Source organism: Toxotes jaculatrix, chromosome 4, assembly GCF_017976425.1.
Source record: "Toxotes jaculatrix isolate fToxJac2 chromosome 4, fToxJac2.pri, whole genome shotgun sequence".
Taxonomy (NCBI): Eukaryota; Metazoa; Chordata; class Actinopteri; family Toxotidae; genus Toxotes; species Toxotes jaculatrix.
The window spans coordinates 19,266,016-19,291,862 of NC_054397.1; the positions used below are offsets into that span (position 1 = coordinate 19,266,016).

General features: G+C 42.7%; 1 protein-coding gene across 2 annotated transcripts in view; it reads right to left on the reverse strand.

Annotated features, from left to right (window-relative positions):
* mxi1 (max interactor 1, dimerization protein) overlaps positions 1 to 9,099 on the reverse strand; it is a 28,307-nt gene extending 19,208 nt beyond the window's left edge. The window contains exons 1-3 of one of the 2 annotated variants that reach the window (XM_041035981.1): positions 8,767 to 9,099; positions 6,166 to 6,268; positions 1,621 to 1,650 (exon numbers count right to left, since the gene is read on the reverse strand). In XM_041035981.1, the coding sequence (XP_040891915.1) occupies positions 1,621 to 1,650; positions 6,166 to 6,268; positions 8,767 to 8,995 (362 nt within the window). In that variant the 5' untranslated portion in view covers positions 8,996 to 9,099. Of the gene's footprint in view, positions 1 to 1,620; positions 1,651 to 6,165; positions 6,269 to 6,525; positions 7,024 to 8,766 lie in introns of those variants that run through there. The other variant, XM_041035982.1, reaches the window with a different exon arrangement.
* Between the last annotated feature and the right edge of the window lie 16,748 nt (positions 9,100 to 25,847).

The window sequence follows — 25,847 nt, forward strand, 5'->3', positions numbered from 1 at the left end:
TGTCAGTATCTGGATGAGGCACGGTGTAGTGTGGTACAGGACAGCCTGTTCCCAGCCCATTCTGTTCTGCTGCAGCTCTCTCTGAGTCTGCACGGCCGCACAGACCAGCAAGGTGGAGCCAGGAAAAGGAGAAGGCAGAGGATGCAAGTTTCAGAGGATGTTGTACACATGATGGGAATGAAAACTAATGCTGTCAAATACACAGACAGGTGGGTAAATCACCTTGGTAGTCTATTTTTACATTTGTCTACATCAGTTTCATTTTGCATGGAGTTTCCACTGCTTAATTAATGATCTATCAAATGGTTCATAACTCTGCAGCAGCCATAATTCAGTGCTATGCCACCATCTAGAACCAAGCCAACACTGATTCCTTCTGTTCTGCCATCTACAGGCTTTACACTAGTCTGCTCTGATTGGCAGAGATGATTATAGGCCATAAATGGACATAGAAAAATGCCATACTACAAAGAATGGCAGCAAGAATGTGGAAGGAGTGACAACAACAGCCCTCACACTGTTGTAGGAACAAACAACTGTTCTGGCACCTTTTTTTTTAATGTATTTGTGTGGGTGGAACACTGGAAAAAAAAAATGCAACCCCGCATGGGTGCCGCAATCTGCCGAGGCCAGTCAGCCGACCGGCTGGCCCTGTGTGGCATCGCATATGAGCACCAAGATGACACATCAGCTCTTGTCTATATTTATCTCACTGGACGCCTCTCCTTCCAATGTTCCCATCCTTTTAGAAGAGGCTGCCAGGGAGAATGGCGAGAAAAACAGGCCGAGGTGATATGTAATTACACCGAATGGATCCAGCCTCCCACATCCTTTCATTGTACCCACACCCTCAGAGATAATGAAATGGAAGGCAAGCTTTTTTTCTATTTACCATAAATCCTGCAAGTCTCCCTGCTCTTATTTATGGTGTTGAAGAAAACCCTTTACAGCTTGACTCTTCAAGCCTGCAAAGTCACCGAACATAAACACCAGCAAGCAACCTATGTGGGTGGTGGACTCAATCTGATAAGGGTTTCTAAGAAACCAGTGTTCGCTCTTTACAGAAGATGTGGAAACCCATCACAAGCCAAAGTCTCCCCACATTTCTTCCACTGTAGATGCTATCATGAGTGCAGAGATATAACTCAGCATAGAACTATGCCCAGGCTTGAAAGCCACTGAAAGGATATTTTGTCCAGATTTAGGGCTGACTTTGTCACCGCTACAACATACCAATCAAAACACATCTTTGTATCATAACAAGCACTGAACTTTTGATTTTAGTTCCAAACTCTGAAAACTTGCACCCTCAACTGCCCATATAACTGAAAGCACTAAACAACCAAACTGTTGCATAACTCTAAAAAGGTGCAAAGAGTGTGAGCAGAAAACAATGAGGTCAAAAGCAAAGAGTGTATGTCCTCAGCTGCACACAAATGGATCACTACTTAGTTTTGTTTTTAAGGACCTGTTGAAGAGGAAGTGCTCATTTGAAGAAGGACAAACATCTTGTGGGGAACGCGATGGACTAATTCATGTCAGGACAGGGTGTGTGCGTTCCTGTAAGCCGTGCTCTATGATCTAAAGGTGAAGCGTTTTGAAAATTTAATGCCAACTCACCTATTCTTCTCCAGCTCATTATGTGTGGACCTGCAAAGACAGAAAACAGAAGTTATCAAATAAAGAGCAACTGTATGTTTAACAAGCAAAGCACGGGCCTGCACTATCTGTATGCACTCTGGGGAAATAAGGCGTAATATTAATAATGGAATATTAAGATAAGTATATGAGCTCGACAAACAGGGGCTGAGAGAGGCACAGTGAATTAGTTAGCTTGTCCAATCTGATTTATGAATTTATTAATTAATCCCGAATGAGACCTCCTCTAGACCCAGTGCACTGAAGCCTTCACACTAACAAATGTGACAGCCAGGCATGCACTGTGGCATTATACAGCCCCCTTCCTCAATAATGCACAGCACAACTCTGGGAGGATGTGTGTATGTGTGTGCGTGACACTGCAGCCACTTATGCTCACTAAAGTTCACACTGTGCATGTGTGTGTGTGTGTGTGTGTGTGTGTGTGTGTGTGTGTGTGTGTGTGTGTGTGTGTGTGTGTGTGTGTGTGTGAGTGAGTGCATGTGCTGCTGGGACACTGTGGGCATGCACTCATACACACTCGTTTTCTCTACATGCAGCAGCCAGGGTTCAGTGCTCTGTTAATAATGTAAAGTGAATCAGCTGGTCCCTAAGAGTGTCTTTGTGTGGCAACATACTGAAGGGAGACAAGCCCTCCTCCTGAGACTTAAATGGCCGAGTTCCCATCCACAAAAACTGCACTCCACCTCGCCTCAGGGGGCCCAGGTTTTGTGTATGTGTGTGTGTGTGTCTGTGTGTGAGTACAGAGAAATGCTGTCATGCACACAGCATTTCTGTGTAATGTGGGTTATCAATTCTGCAATACACTTCCCTCAACTATTTTTTCTTTTAATTCTGAGCTCAGCTGCCATCTTGCTGATGTGGAAGTAGGAAATATGGAGGAAACAGAGAGGGGAAGGAGGTAGAGAGGGATAAGACAGAGGCCCTGCCTCATTTTTTCAAGTTTAATTATTTACATCAATAAAAACATCATATGTCCCCATTAGAATACATTAATGTTCGTGCAGCTGAGTATGCATAAGACTGCATTTCGAGTCATATCTGTCAGTATATTTAACATGACAAGGTCTGTGGCCAGGTTGAGCAGCTGCTATCACAGCAAAACACAGGGCTCATATGGGCCATTTCCTGAAAACCTGTGAGAGTCTAAGTGCTCATTCGGGTGCTCTTGACAGGTTTCAACATACATATTCTACAATCATGCAACAGTCATGCATGGCTGTGCACTGCATCCCACTAATAACACATAAATTTCTTTAAAAAAAAAAAAATCTGATAAACTGTAACCCAGCTTGACGTTTTCTGTTCACATACTACCTCCAAAAACATCATTTTAAAAATAAACTTCAAAATTTTGAATAGTAACAGTCTTATGTTGAATGCAGGCTTTTACAAAGACATATAATTACTTCCTAATGGCAGTGGACCCACTAATTTCTGTAACTGATTGTGAGTCAGAGCAATAGTTTTACTAACAGAAGATGAGTGCTTTGGAGTGCATAATTTGCGTCATCAGCTGACACTGTGCATGTAGTTTGTGTTGCTTGGTAACCCACATCCGAATTTATAATCTTTTCCAAACTGAGCATTTCACCACAATGCGATTCTGCATGGTGTGTAATATTGTTTGATTTTTTTGGCCAATTATCACTCCTTAACAATGATGAAAAATGTATTTTGGGGGACTATTACAACTGTGGCCATGTCACACACTATACCAAGTATTCTGCCAAATGACTGCTTCATCTTAAAAATGACAGCAGGAGGACAGAGTGTCAGAGATAGAAAGCATGGTCGGTAAAAACATCCAAATTTGAAAAGGTGGTGAAAATACAGATAGTGAAGACAAACATGAAAACTTGGTAACTTTAGAACTGGAAGTCCGTTTTAGGGAAATGCTTACGACATGCACACTGTGTATTAATCTGAAAATGAAAGAGGACTTGGTTCGGCCCCGGTCCAAGCCCCACCCCACCCCCCAACTAGGCAAACCCCACACACACACACACACACACACCATCTTAGTATGGCCTCTTATTTGAAGAGATCAATCTAAGTCAGCTTGCTTTCCCATAGGCTTTTATCATCACAAACCCCTCTCCCTGCCTCCTGAATCAGATATCTGCGTGTCTGGATCTCAGCAACAATGCAATACAGATTATAAATTGGCTCAAGGCCAAGCACAACTGCAGCATGTTCCCTTTTGTAGGCATGCATGAATATTTGTGTGTGTGTGCACATACACACACACACACACACACACACACACACACACATACAGTGTGTGGGTCAATGAGATAAAGCAACCCTGCTATAAACGGTAAGCAAGAGAGGACAGAGTCAGATAAGCTCATCACTTTAAGCCTCAACACGCTACCGAGAAGGTAGCTAAAGCTGGACCAAGCTAGTGCCAGAAAGCAAACTATGTTCAAGCAAACTATCAAGTTAATGTAATTATTGTGATGAATGTTTTATCTTAACCTCTAAGAGCTCAGACTAACATTAATTGAGGAGCGACAGTAAGTGAGGAATGAAGAAGAACATTTTTATGATGGAGGTGTGGGTTCAGTATAATGCTCTCATTCTGACGCCAACGTTTGTCAATAATGAAATCTTCATCTGTTTTTGGCAAGAACAGAGACACACACACACAGAAGATGATTGTTTGTTCTGTGGACACTGCTTTCTGACATTGTGAGGTGGTGACAATGGCTCACAGCTTGGACTAATTAGCAAGATTTCTCACCTATGCTGGCAAACCATGAATAGGACTGTTGTAAAAAAAAAAAAAAAAAAAAAAAAAAGGTACACCACAAGTGACGCACACATGCGCCCCATCACTGACCCTGAGAGCACTGAGGATATCCAAATAATGCTGTTTTGTTGGCTTGTAATGTGTGAAACTCCAGTGGGAAAGGAATAAACTGCATCACAATATGAGGCTGAGAAATGGTGTTAGATGCTAAATGGTGTTACCTCTCTAAGTGAGTTGTGAATGTGTCTCTGTGGAGAGCAAGACCAACAGCAAACATCATTCCTGCACAGTCTGTGCTTCCTCTCGTCATTTTGTTCCTACTGCATATGAACATCTGTCAAAGTTGTTCACCAAAGGAGCTGTGTTAGAGGCAGCTTATTGGATCCCTCCAATGTAATTTTACATGAATGAGTAAACTCCTCTAAAACACTATCAGTTGATGCTTTCTTGTAGAATTTTCGCATTACGACCAAAATCTTAGAAAACGTTCTGTATATGGCCTCAGACCTATATCTGATTGTGACTGTTGCTATGCAGAATTAGGCAGCGTTCTGCGCTCGTGATGGGTAATGCGCAGTTCCTGTTTGTGGCCTGCTCTCACATTAATATTAAAAGGCTCAGAAAGAGAGAGAGAGTGGGGCTTGCATTTGATGTATGATGGTCAATGGACAGATTAATGTAAGCAGCCTATCACCAAGAGAAAAAGAACACACCCACACACAATGCCAATGGGTCTTAACTTGAGAAATTCTCAACTGCTTTTCCGACCCCTAAATGCAAGTTTCTGTCATCAGTTAAAGTACTTTGCTCGACAAGGGCCTCTGTCTTTGTGGCAGCTAATGATGTGATTATCACACAGTGTTACATCAAAAAACACAACAAAACAGACTATTAAACATATGTTCCACAACATACATCAACAGCTCTGAACTGGTGCATCACAAAAAAATTGTTGTCATGCTTCTCTTTATAGGATATAGTTGAATATAAAGATGAAACAATCAAACTACTGATTTCAGGACATCCCTAGTGCTGAAAAAGGCTCCACGTATTCACCTTTGGATGTCTGCAAACAACACCGGCCATAAATAGCAGCTTTTCCCCTTTAGGGCAAAAGACAAAACTACCCCTCTCTCCCACAGTGTATAACACGTGTCATGCGAAAAAAAATGAGCAGGAGTACCACCAAAACCTAAATAAAAAACGCACTTTTAAATAAGGCAATATACTGTTGGTTTTATTTAACAAGGGGTGAGAGGACTACACGACATTAGAACTGACTTTTTTCGTTTTGAAGCCGTCACTTTCACCGCGATCCCTAACCTCAGCCACTGCAGTCCGTTTGACAATCAGCTGATGAAAAGCTAGCAGAGCCGTTGCTGCTACCCCCTCCCCCAAAGCCAGCAACACAGCGGTGTGGACGGTCATATGTGCACCTAACAATTTAACACACCTCTACAGGTTTCTGACATACATCTTGTTTTAGATTTGCAAACTTTCCTCTGTTTCTTTATCGGGATCGTGTCAATCCTGCAAGCAAATGTATTCACTGTATTTTGGTGACAGCTCGCTTGTTTACCAAACCTTGCGATAAAGCATTGGCAGCGAGTGTATGATCACATGCTGCCTGCAACACTCACACTCACTCACTCACACACACACACCATCCCGGTATATCACATCACGTAAAAACACAGTTTAACTGACGACATCTATCACTGACAGTAAGTAGGAAGAGAGCAGTTTCTTACCTATTGTGGTTACTGCTGAACTTCTTATTTCGGAATTTTCTTTGCCTCTGGTAGTTTGTGTTCTGATTTGACGGAAATGTCGAAGCATATCCGTGTTCACACTCTGTTGAAAGAAAAATGGTGTGGTTAAAAGTCAGCCGTGGGCGAGTTTGGACACTTTTTTTTTGCCCCAGTCGTTAAGGTTTACGTGAACTCTCAGACAAAGCATTTGTAATCATCTCCAGGCTGACAACCTCCTTGACAGCTGACAATACTTTAATCTTTCTTTTTTTTTTCAGCAACAACGTTACCCATTTCAAGCAGCCATTCGGAGCAGTTGTCAGTACTGTTTCCTAACTTTGTTTTTAAATATATAATTACCTCTTTCTCTCCTCTCTATATATTCCGCAGCCTCCAGTAACCGTTGGATATTTATCAGCTGAACAGCCGTCATTCTCTCCTGAGGCTGGCTGCAGTTAACGTTAGCTATGCTCCCTTCAGCGTTCAACGTTAGCTTTGCAAACAGCAGCAACGGCCGGTCGCTTTTAAATACAGGGAAGACAGTGCATCGGTTATTACTACACTGGATGGTACTTTAAAAACGTCGTATTATTATCTTGTTCAGTGTCTTCGCTGGCTCATCAGAAGCCTTTGTCGAAAGGAGAGGGGGAAAAAAATCCAGTGTTTCCAAGCTAGCAAGCTACAGCCAATCCTTGCCAGGTTTCGTTGTTAGAAAATGTCAAAACCAGTGTACCAAAGTATTAAAAGTTTCTAGGAAACACGGTATTAAATTTTTATAAAAAAACGGATATAAACAATATAAAACTTCCCCGAGGTAACCCAGAGCCAGCAAACTGCCTGCCGCTGCTCGTTTCCTCTCCTCTCCTGTTTGTTTACCTAGCTGCACAGCTGAGAGGCGGAGACTTAGCGGAGGAGAGGCCGGTCTGACTGCAGTGTATTCTGGGAAATCGAGTCTTTTGGTGCATTTGTACTATACATCCAAACATGCACAACATTCGTTATTTTCATGATTTAGCCTGACTTTACTGTCATTTATCAACTGAAACACCGTCTGTGATTACTTAATGATTTAACTGTAATTATGACAGGTCATTTTAATGAATAATTGTATGGGTTAGGAAAAGTCCAAAGGTCTATAGAAATTATTTTTAAATGATGGAATGGTGATTAGTCATGTCAGTATTGCTGCTACAGATGACAACAAAGATATTGGAATGAATGATAACTGACATATTCAACATAATTTGCAGATCACAGACCACTAATATTGCATGAGAATTGTTCATTGTTTTTAGATTTGCAATAATATATATGTATTTTAAAAAACAGCCCACCAATCATTAACTAATTGACTGAGGCTGATAAGATATATCAAGGACTAAACATAAATCTTAAGTGCCATCTCTCAATCTCCTCTGCCATCCTACAAATCCCATGATTCGCCGGGACCATGGGGGTGTACTTGCCGGCTGAAGCCAGGCCCAGCAACACGTGACGTCGTTACCGAGCCGGCGTCTGATTGGCGGATGGGTTTGACAGGCGTCGAGGGTTGAACTAACACCTGACCAACCGCAGGGGAGCTTTGCGCCATGTGGAAACCAGTGCGCGACACGCCCACAAATAGCAGGAAGCAAACAATCGAGAGAGCGAGAGCTAAGGAGCCCCGGCGATCTGCTGCTGTAAAATTCCCACGTTACATTTAAATAAACGATATTATTTAGAGGACTTTTGCAGTGCAAATTAGCCCATGTGACCGACACTTTGCACGAAAAGAACCCTGCACGGACAGACGCATAAGGAAGCGAAAGAAAAACCTATTTTCCTGTGTCTTTAAAGCATGACTTGTTAAAAAGGAAACGGGGACATCATTAATAACTATTTTAAAAATCGTTCTTAATATTGCATTTCTTTAAACTGATCTGCCTTTTAATCAGACGTAGGCCATGGTTCACTTGCAATGTGAGAGATCATGCCATCTGCTGCCAATCCCTATCTCGAATCGCTTAATTCTTTGTAAGCTAGAAATTATAAACAAGCAAATTAAACAGCCAGGCATTTCTGTGTCTTATAAACGTCCGATTCACCGTTTGGTTGTGTCCTGAGCGTTTTATCTATAAAGTTTTCTGTTTTTTCGATCGAGTCTGCAGGGGCACAATGACATCATCCGAAACTGAGTTGGAGGGCGCTGCAATGTGGTCAGATTTATCATATCGGAGTGGTAGCCAACATACACACCCACACACCTAATCATTATGTCATATTGCTCTCTCTCCCTATGCTGCGAGGGGGGAAATGACAGATTCCTGGATTGAGAGTTGTGCAGACGCAAAGCGATACACAATGCCCAGCACTGCAGACAATGCAGATAAAAAAATAGTCCAGAAAATAACGAAAGCATTTACGATTCTACTCTCCTGTAACTGAAATGAGTAAATGACTCATATTAGTCTGGTGCCCAGGCATAGGCTGTGCTTATAGCAGGCAGTGGTGCTTAGTTGAATGAACTCAGCCCTTTGTTGTCTGAGTGTTGACAATGAAGTCTTGTTTTCCTGAAATTTAGAGGCAAATGAAAAGGATCGAACGCAGCACAAAGAAACTCACTTCCGTCCTTCCTCTCGGCGCTCTCAAGAAACCTAGCAGCCTCCAGCAAAACTTGTACGTTTTTCAGAAAAGTGTTGATCTGCTCCATTTGGGAGTCTTTGGGGTTGAAGACGTCATTGAAAGGGCAACTAGACATCTCGAAATCTTGCTGATCCAAGAGAGACGCATCGGAATCAAAAAAGAACTCCTCACTCTTCAAACTTCTTCTTTGCCTCTCACTTTTGGCCATTTTTTTCCCCTCTTAGTTTGTGTGGCTTCTGTTCTGGCGACGTGCTGAGCGCAGTAAACAGTGAGGCAGCTACCAGTGGACGCTGCTCTTGTCAGATGGTTCCTCTTTCCTTTTTTTCCCCCTGTTTTATGAATGCGGGGTGTTTAATGTGGAGCAGCGGCCAATGTCAGTGGATGGTGGTGCATGGGAAAACGAGAGCCCGGCCCCTCTCTGTCTGAGGAGTCCGCATGGTCCCTGTGCCCGTATTTAACAAAAACAGCAGTGACTAAATTTGCATGTGAACATTACATTTTAATTGCATAACTGAATAGACTACTTTATACATAATCTCAATTTCTTTATTGTTATTAGGAAGCACAATGTAACACATTAGTGCAAGAAATACTGGTGTAAACATCCATGCTAGTCATTTTTAAAGGTTCTCAAAAGTTGATTTAAAACATCAAAATGTTGCACAAATTTTGTGTTAAAATGTATAATATAATAATGAGTAAATGCGGCCGCATTACAGAAAAAAGGTCTTGTTGGATATATGGTATAGTAGATGTTTTATGGTATATTACCATCCCCAACAGTGTAGCTCCAAATAGCTCCACAGATTTTCTGTTTTCAATTCTTACGAAGCATACTACTTGTACTAAAAATGAACTTTAGTACTGATATTTTACTTGAGGTAGCCAACTGTTGTGTTACTAATAGTAGTGATATCAATGCTAGCATGATAGCAGAAGTAGCTAGTAGAAAAGGCAGTACTAGCCGAGTGTCTGTTTGCTTTTGTAACATTTTAGACCTATAAAAAAAACATTGATCTGAGCCTTGATGATGAGTGAGAGAGAGGAAAAAGTTCAAAAACAGTGTGTAGTATCACACTGTAGTGTGTCTATAGATCCTCCTGTATGTGACAGGACTGGTAACTGAGAGATAAGTCCTTAGCCTTGATCTTGTGCAGTTCTCTCCAGACCTTTAGATGAGCTGTTTTTACACCGCGACAGAGTCCATTTTGAACCGGAACATGTCGAGGCAGAGGCCTGTTTTCAGGCCAGAAACACCCCCCACACCTCTGCCACTTCAAAGGGGCCAACAGCAGCCCATGACTGTTTGATGTAAAGTTCACAGAGACAGAAACTTTCAAGTCCAACGCACAGGGGAATCTCTGAAGGTCCCTCCCGCCCCTGCTGCAAATCTCCACCCTCAGTCAGGGGTAGCTGTTGAGGAAGGAAACCCATTTAAGAGCGGCCCTGTTTGGAGTTTGAAAGGTCCCACCGCCAGTACTTTGACAAAACAAGTGGATTTTGAAAAGCCCTCAGCCACATCCTCTTACAGATTTTTAGACCAGCTTCCCCATTTTTGGGTTACTCTGTGCAGTTTTGCGGGTTGTGCTTTTTGGATTGTAAATGCTTTCTCACTGGCTTCTGGCTTCACCATCAGCACCCTCAGTGCACACTGATGGTACTTAGTGTACCAGCAGAGATGAGAAGTACGGCACGAGAAGCTGTTACCGCCTGATCACAATATTTCCATCTCCATGAAAGTTCACATGGCCTCACAAGCCCAACAAGTCACAAGCCACAGTTAGACCTGTCAGGTCACGTGCTGCAGAGAGGGAGAATAGATGAATGCTGCAAAGCAGGAGGGAGTCATGTGTCCCAGTAGGTAATTGTGGTCACAGTGTGAAGGTAAAGATTTAAGAAAGAGACTATAGCTTAGGGGTATGGGTGTCCTACAGACACATTGTTTGTAGCCTCCCCCTACACCAACAGGTCAAATTGTTCCTCGTCACACTATCATTCTGATTAAAGGCAGCCCCATGCTCTTTTAATTAAAAGGCAGCACTCATGTCAAAAAAGGAGGTAGGCTTAGTCATAAAGTCACAGAGAACCAGTTCAGACTTCCAGAGGAGAGACAGGGACAGAGGTCAAACAATTTCAATAAGACAAGCTCATTTTTCCAAACCCAAGGGGCAAACCACAACAACCACCAGATCATCTGTGAGTTTAAAGGGGAAGAGCAGTTAAATGGCAAAACAAATGCTAATGTCTGCTAATTTGAAATGAAGGGTGTGCTGCACAAGGGTTGTCCATTGACTGTGATGCCCTTTGATCATAGTACGAATTTGGCCTGCAACTAATTTAAGAATTGTTTAATAAGCTGATACAGGTGATGTCTTCAATTTTTTTTTGTCCAACCAGTTAAAACCCATACATTTAAAATAATATAAAATACAGAAAAGCAGAGAATCCTCACATTGGAGAGGCTCGAACCACAGCATGTTTGCAAAATTTATCCGTGTTAGTGGCAGTAATGTTGGTCTGTACATGCATGTGTTCATATCTCAACAATAAATGACTGCCAAGCAATTTTGTACAGACATTCATGGCCCCAAGATGAAAGACTGGTGATACCCTGACCCTTTCTCTAACACCACCATGTTTAGGTGGTGACATGTTTAGTTTTTAATGAAATATTTCAACAACTACTGGATGGTTTGCTGTATGTCTGTACAGATGTTCATGGTTCCCAGGTAAATATAATAACTTTGATGATCCCATGACTTCAGCTGACTTTCAGTTGTCCAATTTTTTTTTGTGGTCAAACATTTGCAAAGCTAATAATATTCCCATCAGCTTCAACTGTACTTTAAATGTAGCACTTATTAGCAAATGGTGAACATTACACCTTCTAAACATGCTGATGTTAGCTCAAGCTCCACTGTGCTGAAGTACAGCCTCACAGAGCTGCCGGGATAGTTGTTGTCTTGTCTCTTGACAAATTACTTATCAGAAAGTGTTTTAAAACTGATGACTTGAGTTAAATGATTTTTTCAGCATTGATCATTGATCATTTCAGCTCCTGCAAAAGTTGTTCTGGAGAGTTTAAATGAAAAGCAGTAGTTGTGGTATAGCTGATGTTGCAGCTAACAATGATAGAGAGCTGATGACAGCAATGTACGCCCTCAGTTTATCATAAGCAACTATATATTCAGAGGATTTAAAAACACTTTGAGGCATATTGAACACTGATCTAATTGCATTACGCTTGGGAGAAATTGCAGAGTTTGTTCTACAGGAGTCATTTTGCATCATTCCTGAGTCAACGTAATCTATTCAGTCTCTGTGGATCGAGGCCATATTACAGTACCCAGCAAAATGAAATTCAAATCTTCTGAAGGCGGTAACTTAGGGATGGGAGATGCATCGACACAATAAAAATGCTCTGCTATAATGGCTCTCTCTTGTCCGTTATTGCTTCCTCTGAAAACTCACTGACATTTTCGTAAATGTCACCAATTTACATCATTCTCGGAGGACCACTTCAGCGGGTGGTGTTCATGGGTAATTAGGTAACATCCACCATGTGCACCTCCGCATTCTGAGAAGAGGAGCAATCGGAAGGGATAGAAACAAAGTGCAACTGAGTGATACAAAGGGGAGGAAAGAGGGGGAAAGGGTTTAAAGAAATGGAGTGATAGTTGAGAGAATATCATTGAATATCTTTACAATAAACACACACGGCCCTCTAGAGTGAAACCTTTGTCCTGGCAGCAGGGCGTAGAGATTTGAAGTGTGGCCATTCATACTGCTGACCTTTTTACAGCCTTGTATTCCTGCCTGTTTAGCTTTCCAAAACACCACAAGTACCCTTCTGCTTCCCATTCACCCAGTCAGCCTTTTGACCTCAGCCTACACTGTTTCCACTAACTGAATGAGTAAAATTATGAACTTTATCTATAACCAAGGGAATTACAGTTAACACACAGCAACAGCAGCATGTCTAAAAATGCTGTAAGCATGTCAAATTCAAAGATTCATATTAAAGGACATCAAAAATAATTGTTTCTCTAATGTGAAGGCAGAGAATGTGAGTGTCAGCTGCAGGGTAGCACCACTCTAAATCAACCATTCTCTTTTGTTTTGGGCAATGTCGACTGGTGTGGTTAACTAGACCTCTGAAAGAGACCCTCATCCTACCCTTTATATGTCCCCTCCTCATTAGCCACAATAGGTATTTGTTCTCCATGGGAGGTCAAGCCTGATCACACAAACACTGAATGCATGCCCTGCCTGCTGTTTTTTTTCCTTCACAGATCAATTACTGTAATTGTTGGCTTACATGTGAACCAGCCATGGTGGCCCTTTACATTTACTCAGACACACACATGCACACACACAAATCTGCAAATCCCAGGTTGAATGGACCCTGCTACACAACAAATAGCTACCACTGTGTTTCAGTTACATCTTATTTACAAAACTCGCTGTGCAAACTGACAGCAAGCTAGCACAGGTGTCAGTGCGTAATTGCTGCCCGCTCAAAACACCATCCATCAGATAGAGGGAATACTTGTTCAAGGAAAATGACGGGGGTGAGGGGGGGTTCTTCGTGGGAGCCTCTTCAACTGACCTCATGTTGACACCACAGGCTATGCTACTGTCAGTGTTCTTATTTTCCCAAGGGTCCTGAGCTGTGTTGTTCTCTGCTTTGTCAGGGTTTTCTAGCCAAGATACTAATCTGTCTTCCATCAAGATTGCAGTTAGGCTTTTCTTTTGTTTGGCTCGAACCGTCCGGCCACTGGGGAAAGGCTTCCTGGGTATTATCTCCATTCCAGGATATTCTCAGCCCTTCCTTGTGATACAGTATCAAAACAACACATTATACAGCTGCACCCTACCCTCCCACCCTCTTCCTCAAATCAGCGCTGCTGATGCGACTACTACTGCACCTCTCAATCTCAATTCTCACTTCCTGTCTCAACACCCTCCCCGGAGCATATTTTCGCCATTTTTTTAAATTTCACTTCAAAGTTCTAGGGTGAGAGAAAACAGTCACAGCACCGACTTGCTCACAAATATGCTGATGAAATGACAGGGTGGGTGAAACATAAACCTGTTAGACGACAGACTGGTGTCGCCCCTCCCCAGGCGATTGCCCTTTGGCTCTTGGTGACCATTGTTTGCCTCTGTTCCCAGGCACTGACATCTGGTGACAATGGCCACGGCGGGAAAGAGGAAAAGCGAGTGCACACATGCACACGCACAAATCCATTAATACAAACACACATTTGCAGGCATTAGAGAAATAAATAAACGTGGGTGCATACAGAATTGAAACAAAGGGCAAAAGCTGAGTGACAACACACACGTGTACAAATTACAAACACACAGAAGAGGAAACTATCAAAATCTCTGCACAGAGATGAACTTGAAGGCAAGAACTAAACCAAAAAAAGAATGATAACACAAGTAAACACTCACATTTGTAGACAATTACACACACTCCCCAAGGCATGGGAGGGGCGAGCCACGGAGTGACTGAGAGTGACACACACACACACACAAATGCACGTACATGGGGGTACATACGGAGCCATGCAAATAAATAATAATAGTACACACACGTTGGATGTGTAAATGCTTATTAAGAGTTTAAGGGATCACACGAAATAAGCACACACACAAACACACAGTTAGTCATGCACGTTCAGTCCCAGTCAAAGGGGAAAGTTAGACAGAGTCAGGAAAACACACACATCCAGCACGTCCTTTCTCTGCTGTCAGTGGCACCAGAGACGACACACCAGTCAGAATATTGTTTGCTTCAGGTGCCGCGCTAACCTGTCATTTATCCACGGGAGCCTCAGACTGCTGTCTCTATGTCTCTCCAGCTCCACTGGAGGTGTGGCACTGCACTGCCCTACAACAAACCCTGCAGCCACCCACCTCTACCCAGTGTCTCTGATGTGGGATGCTGCCAAATTAGCAAGGGGGGCCTTGGGGCAGCGTGTCTCCTCTGTAAATTAGAGAGGAGAGCAGAGGCAGACTGAAGGAGAGGGTGTGTGCATGGGACAGGGGCAGAGAGAGAGAGAGAGAGAGAGAGAGAGAGAGAGAGAATTGCAGGTTCAAAGAACTAATGACCTGCATAGGAGGAGAGCAGTAATGGGAGCTGTGTAGAGGGAGTTGGTGGAGAAATAGGACAAGAAAGAAACATGACCTCATCCCTCTTGTTTGCTTAGCCCTGATCAGACCAGAAAGTGGCACAATAACATTCAATTGGGTATTCTCACAAAATACTGGTATTGGAAACTTGTTGATGTTGTGACGACAAGCTCACGGTCACCAGATCCTATGTTAACACAGTTTATTCAAGCAATTATATTTATATCCATTCCTGTCTCACAGCTGACAACAAACCACCCTGTATCTCTATCGTGGAGCAGTTTATACTTCAGCAAGCTATCTTAAATTGGATGATGTATCACAGGCAAGATCCAGATCTTTTTTGTGGAGTGAATTTGCTTTGGCAAATCCACTGCTCAGTGCAATTTCAATGAGTAGATTTCTGTGCTACTATTAATACTGGTCTCAATGGGCCCTAAAGCCAGTTTAGTATTTTTATGATGCATCAAATATTAAAATTGACTACATTTTTAAAGGACAAAAACCAACAGGGGTTTCTCTGTCAATACCTTCTGACTTCCTACAAATCCATTAAGCCCTACTGAAGATGTCAATCTCTAAACAGGTCACAAATATGAACTTGTGGATTAACGCGCATTTGGTGCTCCAGTGAATATTTACAGGCAACGGTGTATGTAATGTGGGATACGATCAATTCATCAATGGGCTTTTCATGGAAGTCAAAATCCAAATTTGAAACTGATTTCTTTCTTGTTGACGAAGACATTAAACCAAGAATAGCGCTGGAGTTGAATTTAGGCAGTAAATAATCACACATGACCTGCAGGACAAATAAATCTATTTCTTTGTTCTGAAGTGGATTTGTTCTGGATAAAATGTCAGTCAACTAGAAATCCAAGACATCCTCAAAAAACACCCAGTGCTAAAACACACAAGCCACAAGCATGGCCTTCATCCCCAGCACATACATACACACACAAATGCAGGCTCAATTACGCACACTCCTGCTCTCATCTTTCTTGTAGCTGTAGACAAGTAGCCTCAGACCCTGGAGACACCAAGGTGTGATGGCTGTGTGCACTCAGAGAGGCTGATGGGGAGGTGCGAAGAGGAGCCAGAGGAGAGGAAGAAAGCTACAAGGAAATGGAAGAGAGGAGAAGACAGGAGAGGAGATGGTGTGGGAATCTTCCCTCTGTCATTTTCACGGCTTCCTGTTGTCACTGCTCCTATTTCCTGTCCCAAAGGAACTCCTCTATTCCTCTGCACGCACATGCCACAATTCTCCTCTTGGTTTGTGTTTATCTCCCAGCCCAGTCTGCTAAACACATTTTTATTTTGGGGAAGGGGGTGACTACCGGTGGTATTTCTGTCTGAAGTCGTGTAAAAAATAGCTGATTCTTAGCTTCTTTGTCAGGAAACTATGTTTTGAAGGAGCTGTGCACTGATCACTAGACCAGTGGCTCTCAAACTTTTTCTGGCATGCCCCTCTTCAAAAGCTGCCCCTCCCCAACCCACAACAATGGTAGCACCAAAAAATTCTTTGTTTATTTTCCCAACATAAATCAAATTAATTCAATTTAGTTTTACTACACATTCTTCCCGTGGCCATCCACATGCCCCCTGCAGTGGCTTTGTGCCCCCGAGGGGAGGCAGGCCCCCAGTCTGAGAACCACTGCACTAGACACATATGTAAAGTCTGATCTTTCTCTTGTTAAAATCCTTCTCATGTTTACCAATCAAATGGCCTTCCTATTGAGATGGCTGATCTCATTAGATCAACACACTTAACCACACACATTCCCCACTCTATCATATCCCCCCTTCACCTATCTACCTCTGTCTTTCTGTTTTTTGAGTATCCCAGTTATTCCCTTTGCACTTCATTTCCTCCCCCCACCTCACCCCAGGCTCCGTCTGTGAATCTCCTCCCTCCCCCTCCTTCTCCCCTCTGTGGTTTTCTGTCTGTTTTCTGAGGCATGGAGGGAGGAGGGATACGGTGCAGTCTGGCTGGGGATGCTGCCCGCTAGAGGAGCAGTAACCTTTCTTTGGGTCCTTGCTGATTTCATTATTTTCATTATTGGGTGACTTCCACCGTGGCAATCCCATTAGGATAAGACGGGGCCCAGTGGGAGAGGGCGCACTGCCTGCGGGGGTGGAGGTCGGGGGGGTCCAGTGTGTGTGTATGTGAGTTTATGGTGTGGGTGTCCCACAGGATAAGAGACTAAACTTAAGCATAGCTGCATTTACCCGGATTGTCAGGGGGTCTAAATTATAAATGTCTCAGTTGTGATATCTGCCTGTTCAACTTAACTTAATAACTGTTTGTATTATTCATCAAAATGATCAACCTGAATATGTGATAACTGGGACAGGCTTAACATTACTGAGTTCAGTCAAACACCACAGGCTGATATGTGAGCTTTTAAAGTTTGTTGACAGTTCAAAGACTTTCCATGATCTAGAATGAGCATCACAGAAACATTTACTGTCACTTTGTGATGTTGTCAACACTCCACCAACAATCAGCTGGAAAAGTAGGGTTTTCAAACTGATCAACTGTGACAGTCATCAGGGTTGGAAACCACTACATAATTAAGGTGACAGGTAATTAATTTTGCAAATGTGCTGTCACTTAGTCAATCCTAACAGATGCAATAATCCATAAAAAGAAATCTATATTAAACACAAGCATTAAACACAAAGCTACTACTGTATGTACAGTTCACATATAAATAGAATGGGATTCTGTGAAAGGGGTATTTCTGGTGCCATGTCAGGCTTGTCCCTTGCCACCCATCCTGTTTGTGATTTTCAAGGACAGGATTTCAAGGTGCAACCAGGGGGGAGAATTTATATTTTGGAGGGCTCAGAATTGCTTCTCTCTATTTTCAGATGCAATAGTCAGTTGGAGTCAGCTCCTCCAAATCTGACAACATGGTTCTCTGTTGAAAAACAGTGGTTTGCTCCCTTTGGATAGGGACAGAATTTCTCCCCCACGTGAAGAAGTGTGCATATCTCAGGGTCTTGTTTGCAAGTGAAGGTAGAATGGAGCGGAAGACCAGATCAGTGCAGCCAATTCGCCTGTCTTATCCGTCAATCTATGGTCTGACCTTCAGCTATGGACTCAGAGACTTAGAGATAGGAGAAGGAGCTCCAACATCCAGAAGAAGCTCAGAGTAGAGCTGCCACTCCTTCATGATGAAAGAAGCCAGTTGAGGTAGTTCAGGCATCTGATTAAATGCCTCTTGGCACTTCCACTGGAGGTCTTCAGGGCACATCCAACTGGTAAGAGGCCCTGGGGTAGAACCAGAACATGCTAGAGCTGCAAAAAGTTGCTAAGGAGAGGGACATCTGGGCTACCTTGCTTGACCTGCTGCCACTGTGACCTGATCCTGGATAAGGGTTGCAGGGCTAAGTGGTAAGTTTATTGTGATTACTGCACAGAAACTGGTACAATCTAAAGCTGATGTGTCTATCTCTGTCAAAGCCTCTCTGTACAATACACAAAAAAATGGAGAAGACAATGTTTGAGATGCAAGAAACATGCACAAACACTTCACATATGCTAGTATGGCTCCAGGTGAAAGGTTAAGTGGATAAGACTGGTCTGAATGTGTGTGACCAGGTGTAAGTGTAATCCAATTACCTAATTAAATTATTAAGAATGAGCTTTCACCTGGAGACACACAACAAGGTGTATGTTCCTTGTTTTCTGTCAGCTGATGAGGGTCCATGGTGAGGAAGTCTTGTTTATTTAGCATGTATTCTCTTATCAGATAAATCCTCCTGTTGCCCTATATTCCTTGTCAAATGTTACACTGAGAGAGATAAAATTTCTTAACACTGTGTTTTCTGTGATAACTGTAGCGCTCTAAATGAATCTAGGAGCAATGTTTATTGTCATTTTCAGGCAAACAATAATTCCTCACTTAGCTATCATTTACAGTTATATCCCTTAGCTCACTTGCGTCTCTGATGAGGCTCAGAGGGAGCAGAGGAGCGTAATAGCCAATGAATCATCATGAAATTGAGGGGGTGTGAACCTCAGCGGCCTCCTCACAACATCATCATCTGGAGCCATACTCCCACCCCCGAACTCATCACCCTGACAGCTTCAACGCCCCATTTAGCGCCCTTTCTGTGGGATGAGTGTGCATGTGTGTGTGTGTAGGAGGGAGCAGCAGTGGGTGAATGGCTGAGGGGCCTCATTTCAACCTAAGGGAATGCAGACATGTATGTATATACATACATACATTCATACCATACACATTCACTTTATGGTTATACTGCCACAGATACACATACATGTTCACAAACACATAGATACATAGCCGCCTGGCCCTATTGTGGTACAAACAGACCCCTTCCCCCTTAACACATGACTGCAGGTGCTAAATCCTTATGAGCCTAATACTTCAGTGTTGCTGTCAGCAAAAAATGACCCTCAAACTTGGTATTACAGGATGTCTGGGTCACGCAAGGGATGATCAGAGGAAAGGTATGTACAGTGTTTGCTGTGGTGCTCAATCTCCAGTCTGATATCTGATGAGTCTGAGAAAACGTACAAATAGGATAGAAAGGACTGGTGAGGTTGCATGCAGATAAAAGCTCAATAATGAAATTAGGGTTGAGACTGCAACATGCTGTTTGTTATCCTCTTGGTAACCATGGAGATTAAGATCAAGTGTCACCACTACACACACAGACACAGACACGCACATCCTTGTGCACTACCTCCATGAGGATCTTCTCCTGACAACATGCATTCCCTATATCCCCTAAAACCTCAAATATCAGCACTGCATGTGAAATCTGAATCCTTACGCAAATCTAACTTAATCCAAACTCTAAATTTAATCATAACCCAAGTCCTGAAGAGAAAAACTACCGGAGAAGTGAGCCACAGCAGTGACCAGAATGATGTCTCTTTTTACACAAAACTGAATTTGTTTGATCATCTAAATCTCCAACAGATCCTCACAAAAAATGGAAGGACCAAAACATGCAGAAACAAATAAACCCTTCTCAGTACTGGGTGAGTCATCCTGTTTTTCTGAAGAAATGAACAATTAAGTCTTCAGAGCAGTTATGGGATGGTGGCGCTTCAGTGGATAGATGTGACTCAGGAAAAACAATGTCTGAGGTTGCTAAAACAATCTTGGGATTTGGTTTTATAAAGGTGCACTAATCAATCCAATATGTGAACAATATATTATAATATATTAATGTCAAAGAGTCACTCAGAGTAATGGACCCACAGAGAATCATCCAGTTCAGCAGTTACTCTCTGTTGGCAGTTGACTCACAGTAGATGGTTTCCATGTAAAAATGTATAGGTGAGGCTGTTTGGTTGGTTAAACTGTGAGGTGAGCAACTAAAATGTATGTAAGAGCTCCTGTCTTAAAGAGTAAGGTCAAGTTCCCTCACCAACAGACTAACTGTAACTAGCTCTATATTATAATGATATCATCCAATATGGCTGCTAGAAGGTGCAATGTGTTACCTATGTTAACTAGGCTCAAATTACTTTGAGCCTAGTTGTACTGCCATTGCTTTGAGCTCACCAAGACAAGTGAGAGACTACAGCCCTGACATTAACTAAACTCAAGTCAATTTAAGCAATTTTTGCAAAATTATCTAAAATGCATTTTAAGACTGAGATACTCCGTTGTCCCACTGACCTACAGTGGACACAGGGTGACCTTTGCAGTATGCTGTTTCTGTGTAAGTAGGTCTGGGATGGGCCTCCAGTGAGGAGGAGGCCCAGCCAAACAATAGGAGCCAAAGAGAAAGAGTGGTGGAGAGGGTTCTCCAACCTCTACAGCCAAAACTAGGTCTTCCTTTCACTGAGCTGTTCTCCATAGACAAAAGGGGGCTGGATGGGGGTGAGTGAGTGAGTGAATGAGCGAGTGAGTGAGCTAGTGAGGCCTTTCCGGGCATGTTGCGATTGCCGTGCCAGGCAAGCACATGTATAAATCTTTAAGATGTGTGTGCACATATGTGCTTAGCTTTTTTTTTCGAGAGGAACGCATCTACATAAGCTACACACACGAGGACACGCTTGTGCACACAAATACAGACAGAAGGAGCCCCTATAGCTGAGCCTTGCAACCCGGTTATGGGTTCTCTGCAGCCTAAATATGTCTCCCTATTGAACATCTGTGCTTTATCAAAAGCGAAGGGCTCTGCTCCATTCATCTCGCACTCTTATAGCTTGTGAATGGTGATTTGATGTGTATTGTTCAGCCCTCTGGTCATGAACCCTGCTCTGTGATATTTTACTCCCAGGGAGCTTTTTTTTTTTTTTTTTTTAAAAGGTGGAATGGGCCTTTAGTATCCCATTTCCATGGCTGATTACATGTCAGATGTCACTTTTTCACTCTTTCATCCATTCTGATTCTCACCGGACATTAAAATGAGTTATGAGTTTAGCTGCGGCTGTCACCAGGGAGACATTTCTTTTCTTCTTTTTTGCCTTTGCATCATATTTGATATTCAAATGTACAAATCTTAATCCACTGTTTGGTGAAAACGACTTTGGGGAGAAGTTATTGCTGCGTTGAATAATTCAAACATTATCTTTAAGGGGGGTGTCTGGTCTTTTTTCCAAAAAAGTCTGGGCTGAAACAATGAGCTATGTGAACAATTTCGGCGAGTCAATTGGCAACTCCCAGGCAAACACAGCCGGTCATTGTGTGCCAGTGAGATGGAAGAGACTGAGGAGAAGAAAGAAGAGGGAAAAGTTGATATTTTATACTGAGTGAGTGAGAGGAGGGGCAGAGCTGAACTGAGCCAGCTGCAGAGGAAAAGAAATGGCTATCTCAATTTGAATCCTTCCCTTCTTTCTTTCTGTCTTTTTTTTCTCAAGATGCAGAAGGATGGGGGAAAACAGACAGATAGACAGAAAGGGGTGGGATCTCTTCAACCTTGGAGAAAATTCTGTCTCTCTTTTGCAGTCTTTCCTTCTTGTGGTTGTGCATGTGTGTGTAGAAAAGAAATGGGGTGGCTATCCCCCTCCTTAAACAAAGGGCGCAGATGGCTGGCCCTCCTCAGCTTTGGAGTGGGGTGGTGCAAGCAGACGCCTGCGACGCAGTGCCGTGCCCTCCCATGGAGTTCATTTCAGTTCCCCACTGAAAGAGACGGCAGACAGGGGGGCCCTGCTTATAACAAGAAGAGCTTAGAGACCCCCTTCAGCACCCCGACGCCCCCTCACCACTGGCCCATGACCCTTGCTCCTCACTAGGTCACATGCACAGTTACAAAGGTGGGAGGAATGCCAAAGGAGAGGAGGGAGAGAGGGAACGAGAGAAGGACAGACATAGAACACAACCTTGCCATAAAAATAGGATGGCTTGATAAGAAACAGAAACTCATTTTTACTGCACTGTAAGAGAGAAAAAAGAGATAAGACAAAACAAGTAAAACACACTGACAGTTTCACTACCTCCCTTGTCTTCAAAAAGTTCTATATTAATGTGGGATGCAAATTTAGCTGTAAACCCTGATAACTTTTGCAACTATTTTCCATATAATTGTAGGCATGTAACCTAAACCCCTAATAGAAAAGGACTTTTAATTCTGAAGTAATTTAATAACAACAAGAAATGCTTTTGTGTTACATTTTGTTGAATTAGTCAAATTTCACAGCTTTAAAAGACATGTAGCTATTAGCACAAGAGAAACCCAACAAAGCTCCAAAGAAGCTAAATAGCCAGTGTCCAGAGCCATTTTGGTAAATGTTCAGTCCCTTCCACCTAAAAAAAAAATCTTCATGTCACAATCATCTCTCCTTAACTTGACCAACAGTACTTGCCTGCCCTGTTTTGTTAATTTAACCTACATCTGACAGCTTGTTCTTGCCTCAGAAGATCTCCCAGGTCCACTGGGATAACACGGTCAAACTGTTTCAACTTGCCTGATTAGCGTTGAGCCGATCCCGCTCATGTTTAGGCTACACCAAAACATGTCATCATACATTGTCTACTTTCTCTAAGCGGAGTTTGATTAAGGGCAGCATTCGATTTGGGATAATCTGCAGGTGATTATCTGTGGTAGACAGGGAAGAGGAGAGGGGTGGCACATTTATAATTCCTACGTAATACACAGCACTTAGTCCCTTTGACCCAATGACCCATATCCTGTCTTGTAGAAGGGGGAGCCTATATTGTGATACTGAAAGGCTTACAATGGCTTATCTGGAGGGACCTCAGGCACAGTGAGGCGCTTGTCAGCCCACTCCTGATCCAGGGGGATTTTACCACAATGTGTGCAGTATAATGGGCAGTGGGACGTATGTAGGCGCTCTAGCAGCTGTCCCGTACACTGTACAGAAAGTATGGTAGTTGTGTGTGCATGCTAATGGGGGAAGAAAGAGGGGGGAGGGAGGGCTGTTTGCAAGTCTAAGTGTCTGTGTAATAAAGACTGAAAAGGCGGGAGAATATTGTTTGCCAGGCAAAGGGGGCATGTATTGTGTAGCATACATTGTGTAAGTGTGGGCCTGTGGGCATCTGTGTGAGTGCAAGTGTGTGTGTGAAATGTATAGAAAAAGGAGAAAGGCCTACAGTGCGCACATGTGCATGGTGTGTTTTCTGAGAACATCTCTAAAAGCTTAAGTGTTCATGTGGACACTGTGTGTGAGTGTATGAAGCTTGTTTAAAACAATTCCTGCTGAAGCGGGAGGAGGACATGCACATACTTATTAAACATTTATGCATATGTACACCTAGATGAAGACTGTTTGCAATTCTGAGTATGTACTGTGCAGTGTGTGCACTGGTGTGTGCTCGTGTGAATATGTGTGTGCACTGTAGAGGGAGAGAGTGAGTGGGATAAAGGACAGATTGTTGTCAAGGCTGTGAGCATGAAAACACTGTGTGTAATTGGAATGAGGGAGAAGAAGTGCGTAAGAAAGGGTTTTGTGTTGCAGTTGTACAGTGTGTGTGAGTGGGTACGTGTGTGTGTGTGTGTGTGTACATAGAGTCCCAGAGTGTAGCGTTACAGTGTGTAGGGGTGGAGCCCTTGTTAGTAGCTGGTGAATGGAGGTCAGTGTGACTCCTGAATAGCAGGGAAGAGAGAGGAAAACATGACAGATAGAGGATGAATCAACAACTACTCATCGCCTCTCTCTTTCCCTCCCCCTTTCCAGTCCTCTCCCACTTTTGACTCTGCTCCTTCCATCCCCAGCCAAAAACATGTTTTAAAGCAGCGAAACTGACCTGTAACTAGCAGTAATTAAATTATTGAATAACTACTACATACAAATGTGTGTAACTTTATAAACATGGAAAATCACTTTTAAATTTTTAATTAATATAATCTGATTGTGAAAAATTTAATTCACGGCACTACATTACTGTAATACAACTTAGCCAGCATTCACTGCTACGCTAAGGGCAAAATCTCAACAAAAGGCACTTTTCAGACAAAAATGATGTGAAAATAAAACGAAAATGACCAAATGTTGTAAAATATCATAAATTGTCACAGAGGAAACAAGAGGACTTTACCGTAATGATCTCTTACTTCACAGTGTAAAGAAATTTGAGTTAAAAGTGCAAAATGCAAATTAGAGCCACTGGCCATTACAGAATCAGTATACTTATTAGCGTAAGGGGATATTCAACAACTCGAGACAGACGTAATCAAAATCCTGCAGACTCTCGTTCCTCTTTCAGGCCACAGCGGTGACCCTGGATGTTTAACGCTGGTGTGAATGGGTCAACATCCAAACTGACCCATGACCCTATTCCACACCTGTGTTTAATGTGGGTCACAAACTGCTCATCTCTGGTATGAAAGGGTGAACAGACGTGGGGATCGGTCAGATGTGGGTTGAAAGCTTGTGCATGATCCCACATCAAACACAGCATTTTTGTGTGAAAGTGGTGTTGGTCTCATCAGCAAATGAAGATGATTTCCCCTGTGGGAAGCATGAAATTGGGCAAATTCTGTCAGCAAATGTGATTACCATAAATTTTTCTCCCCCTGCTTATCTGATCCACAATAAATGTTACATGTATTATTCTTATAATTTTGGACAATGATTTAACATCTTGCCTAATGCTTTCATTATTTATATTTATTTTCTGTTGTCTATAACAACTAAAAAAAAAATAGGAACTACATTCTGTGTATTTGTGTTGTAATGCAAGCTTATATTTTTCGTGCATCATGAGTCTCTCCGCATCAGGGCAATATACATGCAAATGTAGCGGGGAGGAAAATAGATTCTGATGCATCAATATTAATTTTTAAGTGTTCGGTTGTCAGGAGATACCCATTACTTGAAAAGTGACAATCGCAAAACTCATTTCGGTAAACGACTCAAGTTATTACTGTTTGTATCGTTGGATGACACTACATCTTCTGAGTGATGCATTTAAAAGTGCAGTTGTTCCAGAAAATGCAAACCATGCTTCATTGTGCTGTTTCTCCTCAGACCTGTCTGTTTCATTTTCTATTTCCTTCTCTGTCACAGTTCCTCTCACATTGCAAGAAGGAGCTCAAATTCCTTGATAGCAAGAAGATGAAGCTGAGAAAGTTTATCCTGATCCATTTTCTCGTCTCTCTGCAGTCTCCACATCTCACATCTCTCCTCTGTCTGTTACACCTTTCCTCCCCTGTGCCCTCCATTCCCTCCATCCACCTCTCCCCCTTTTTTTCCCCCTTCTTGCCTTGGCAGAGAGATGGTCACTGGGGAGTCACACTTCTGCCTCTCCTCCCTCCTCCCTTCAATGTCCCCCACTGTTGTTGTCCTCAAAATCTCTGCTGGCAGACTATGGAGAGAACGAGAGAGACAGACAAAAAGATATAGACTTCTGGCACCCCCCCACCAAACTCTCGGCACCTCACCATCCCCCACTGTTGTTACCGTTGTCAACCCTCCAAATCTCTACTGGCAGGCTATAGAAAGATAGAGAGAGATAGAGAGGGAAGGT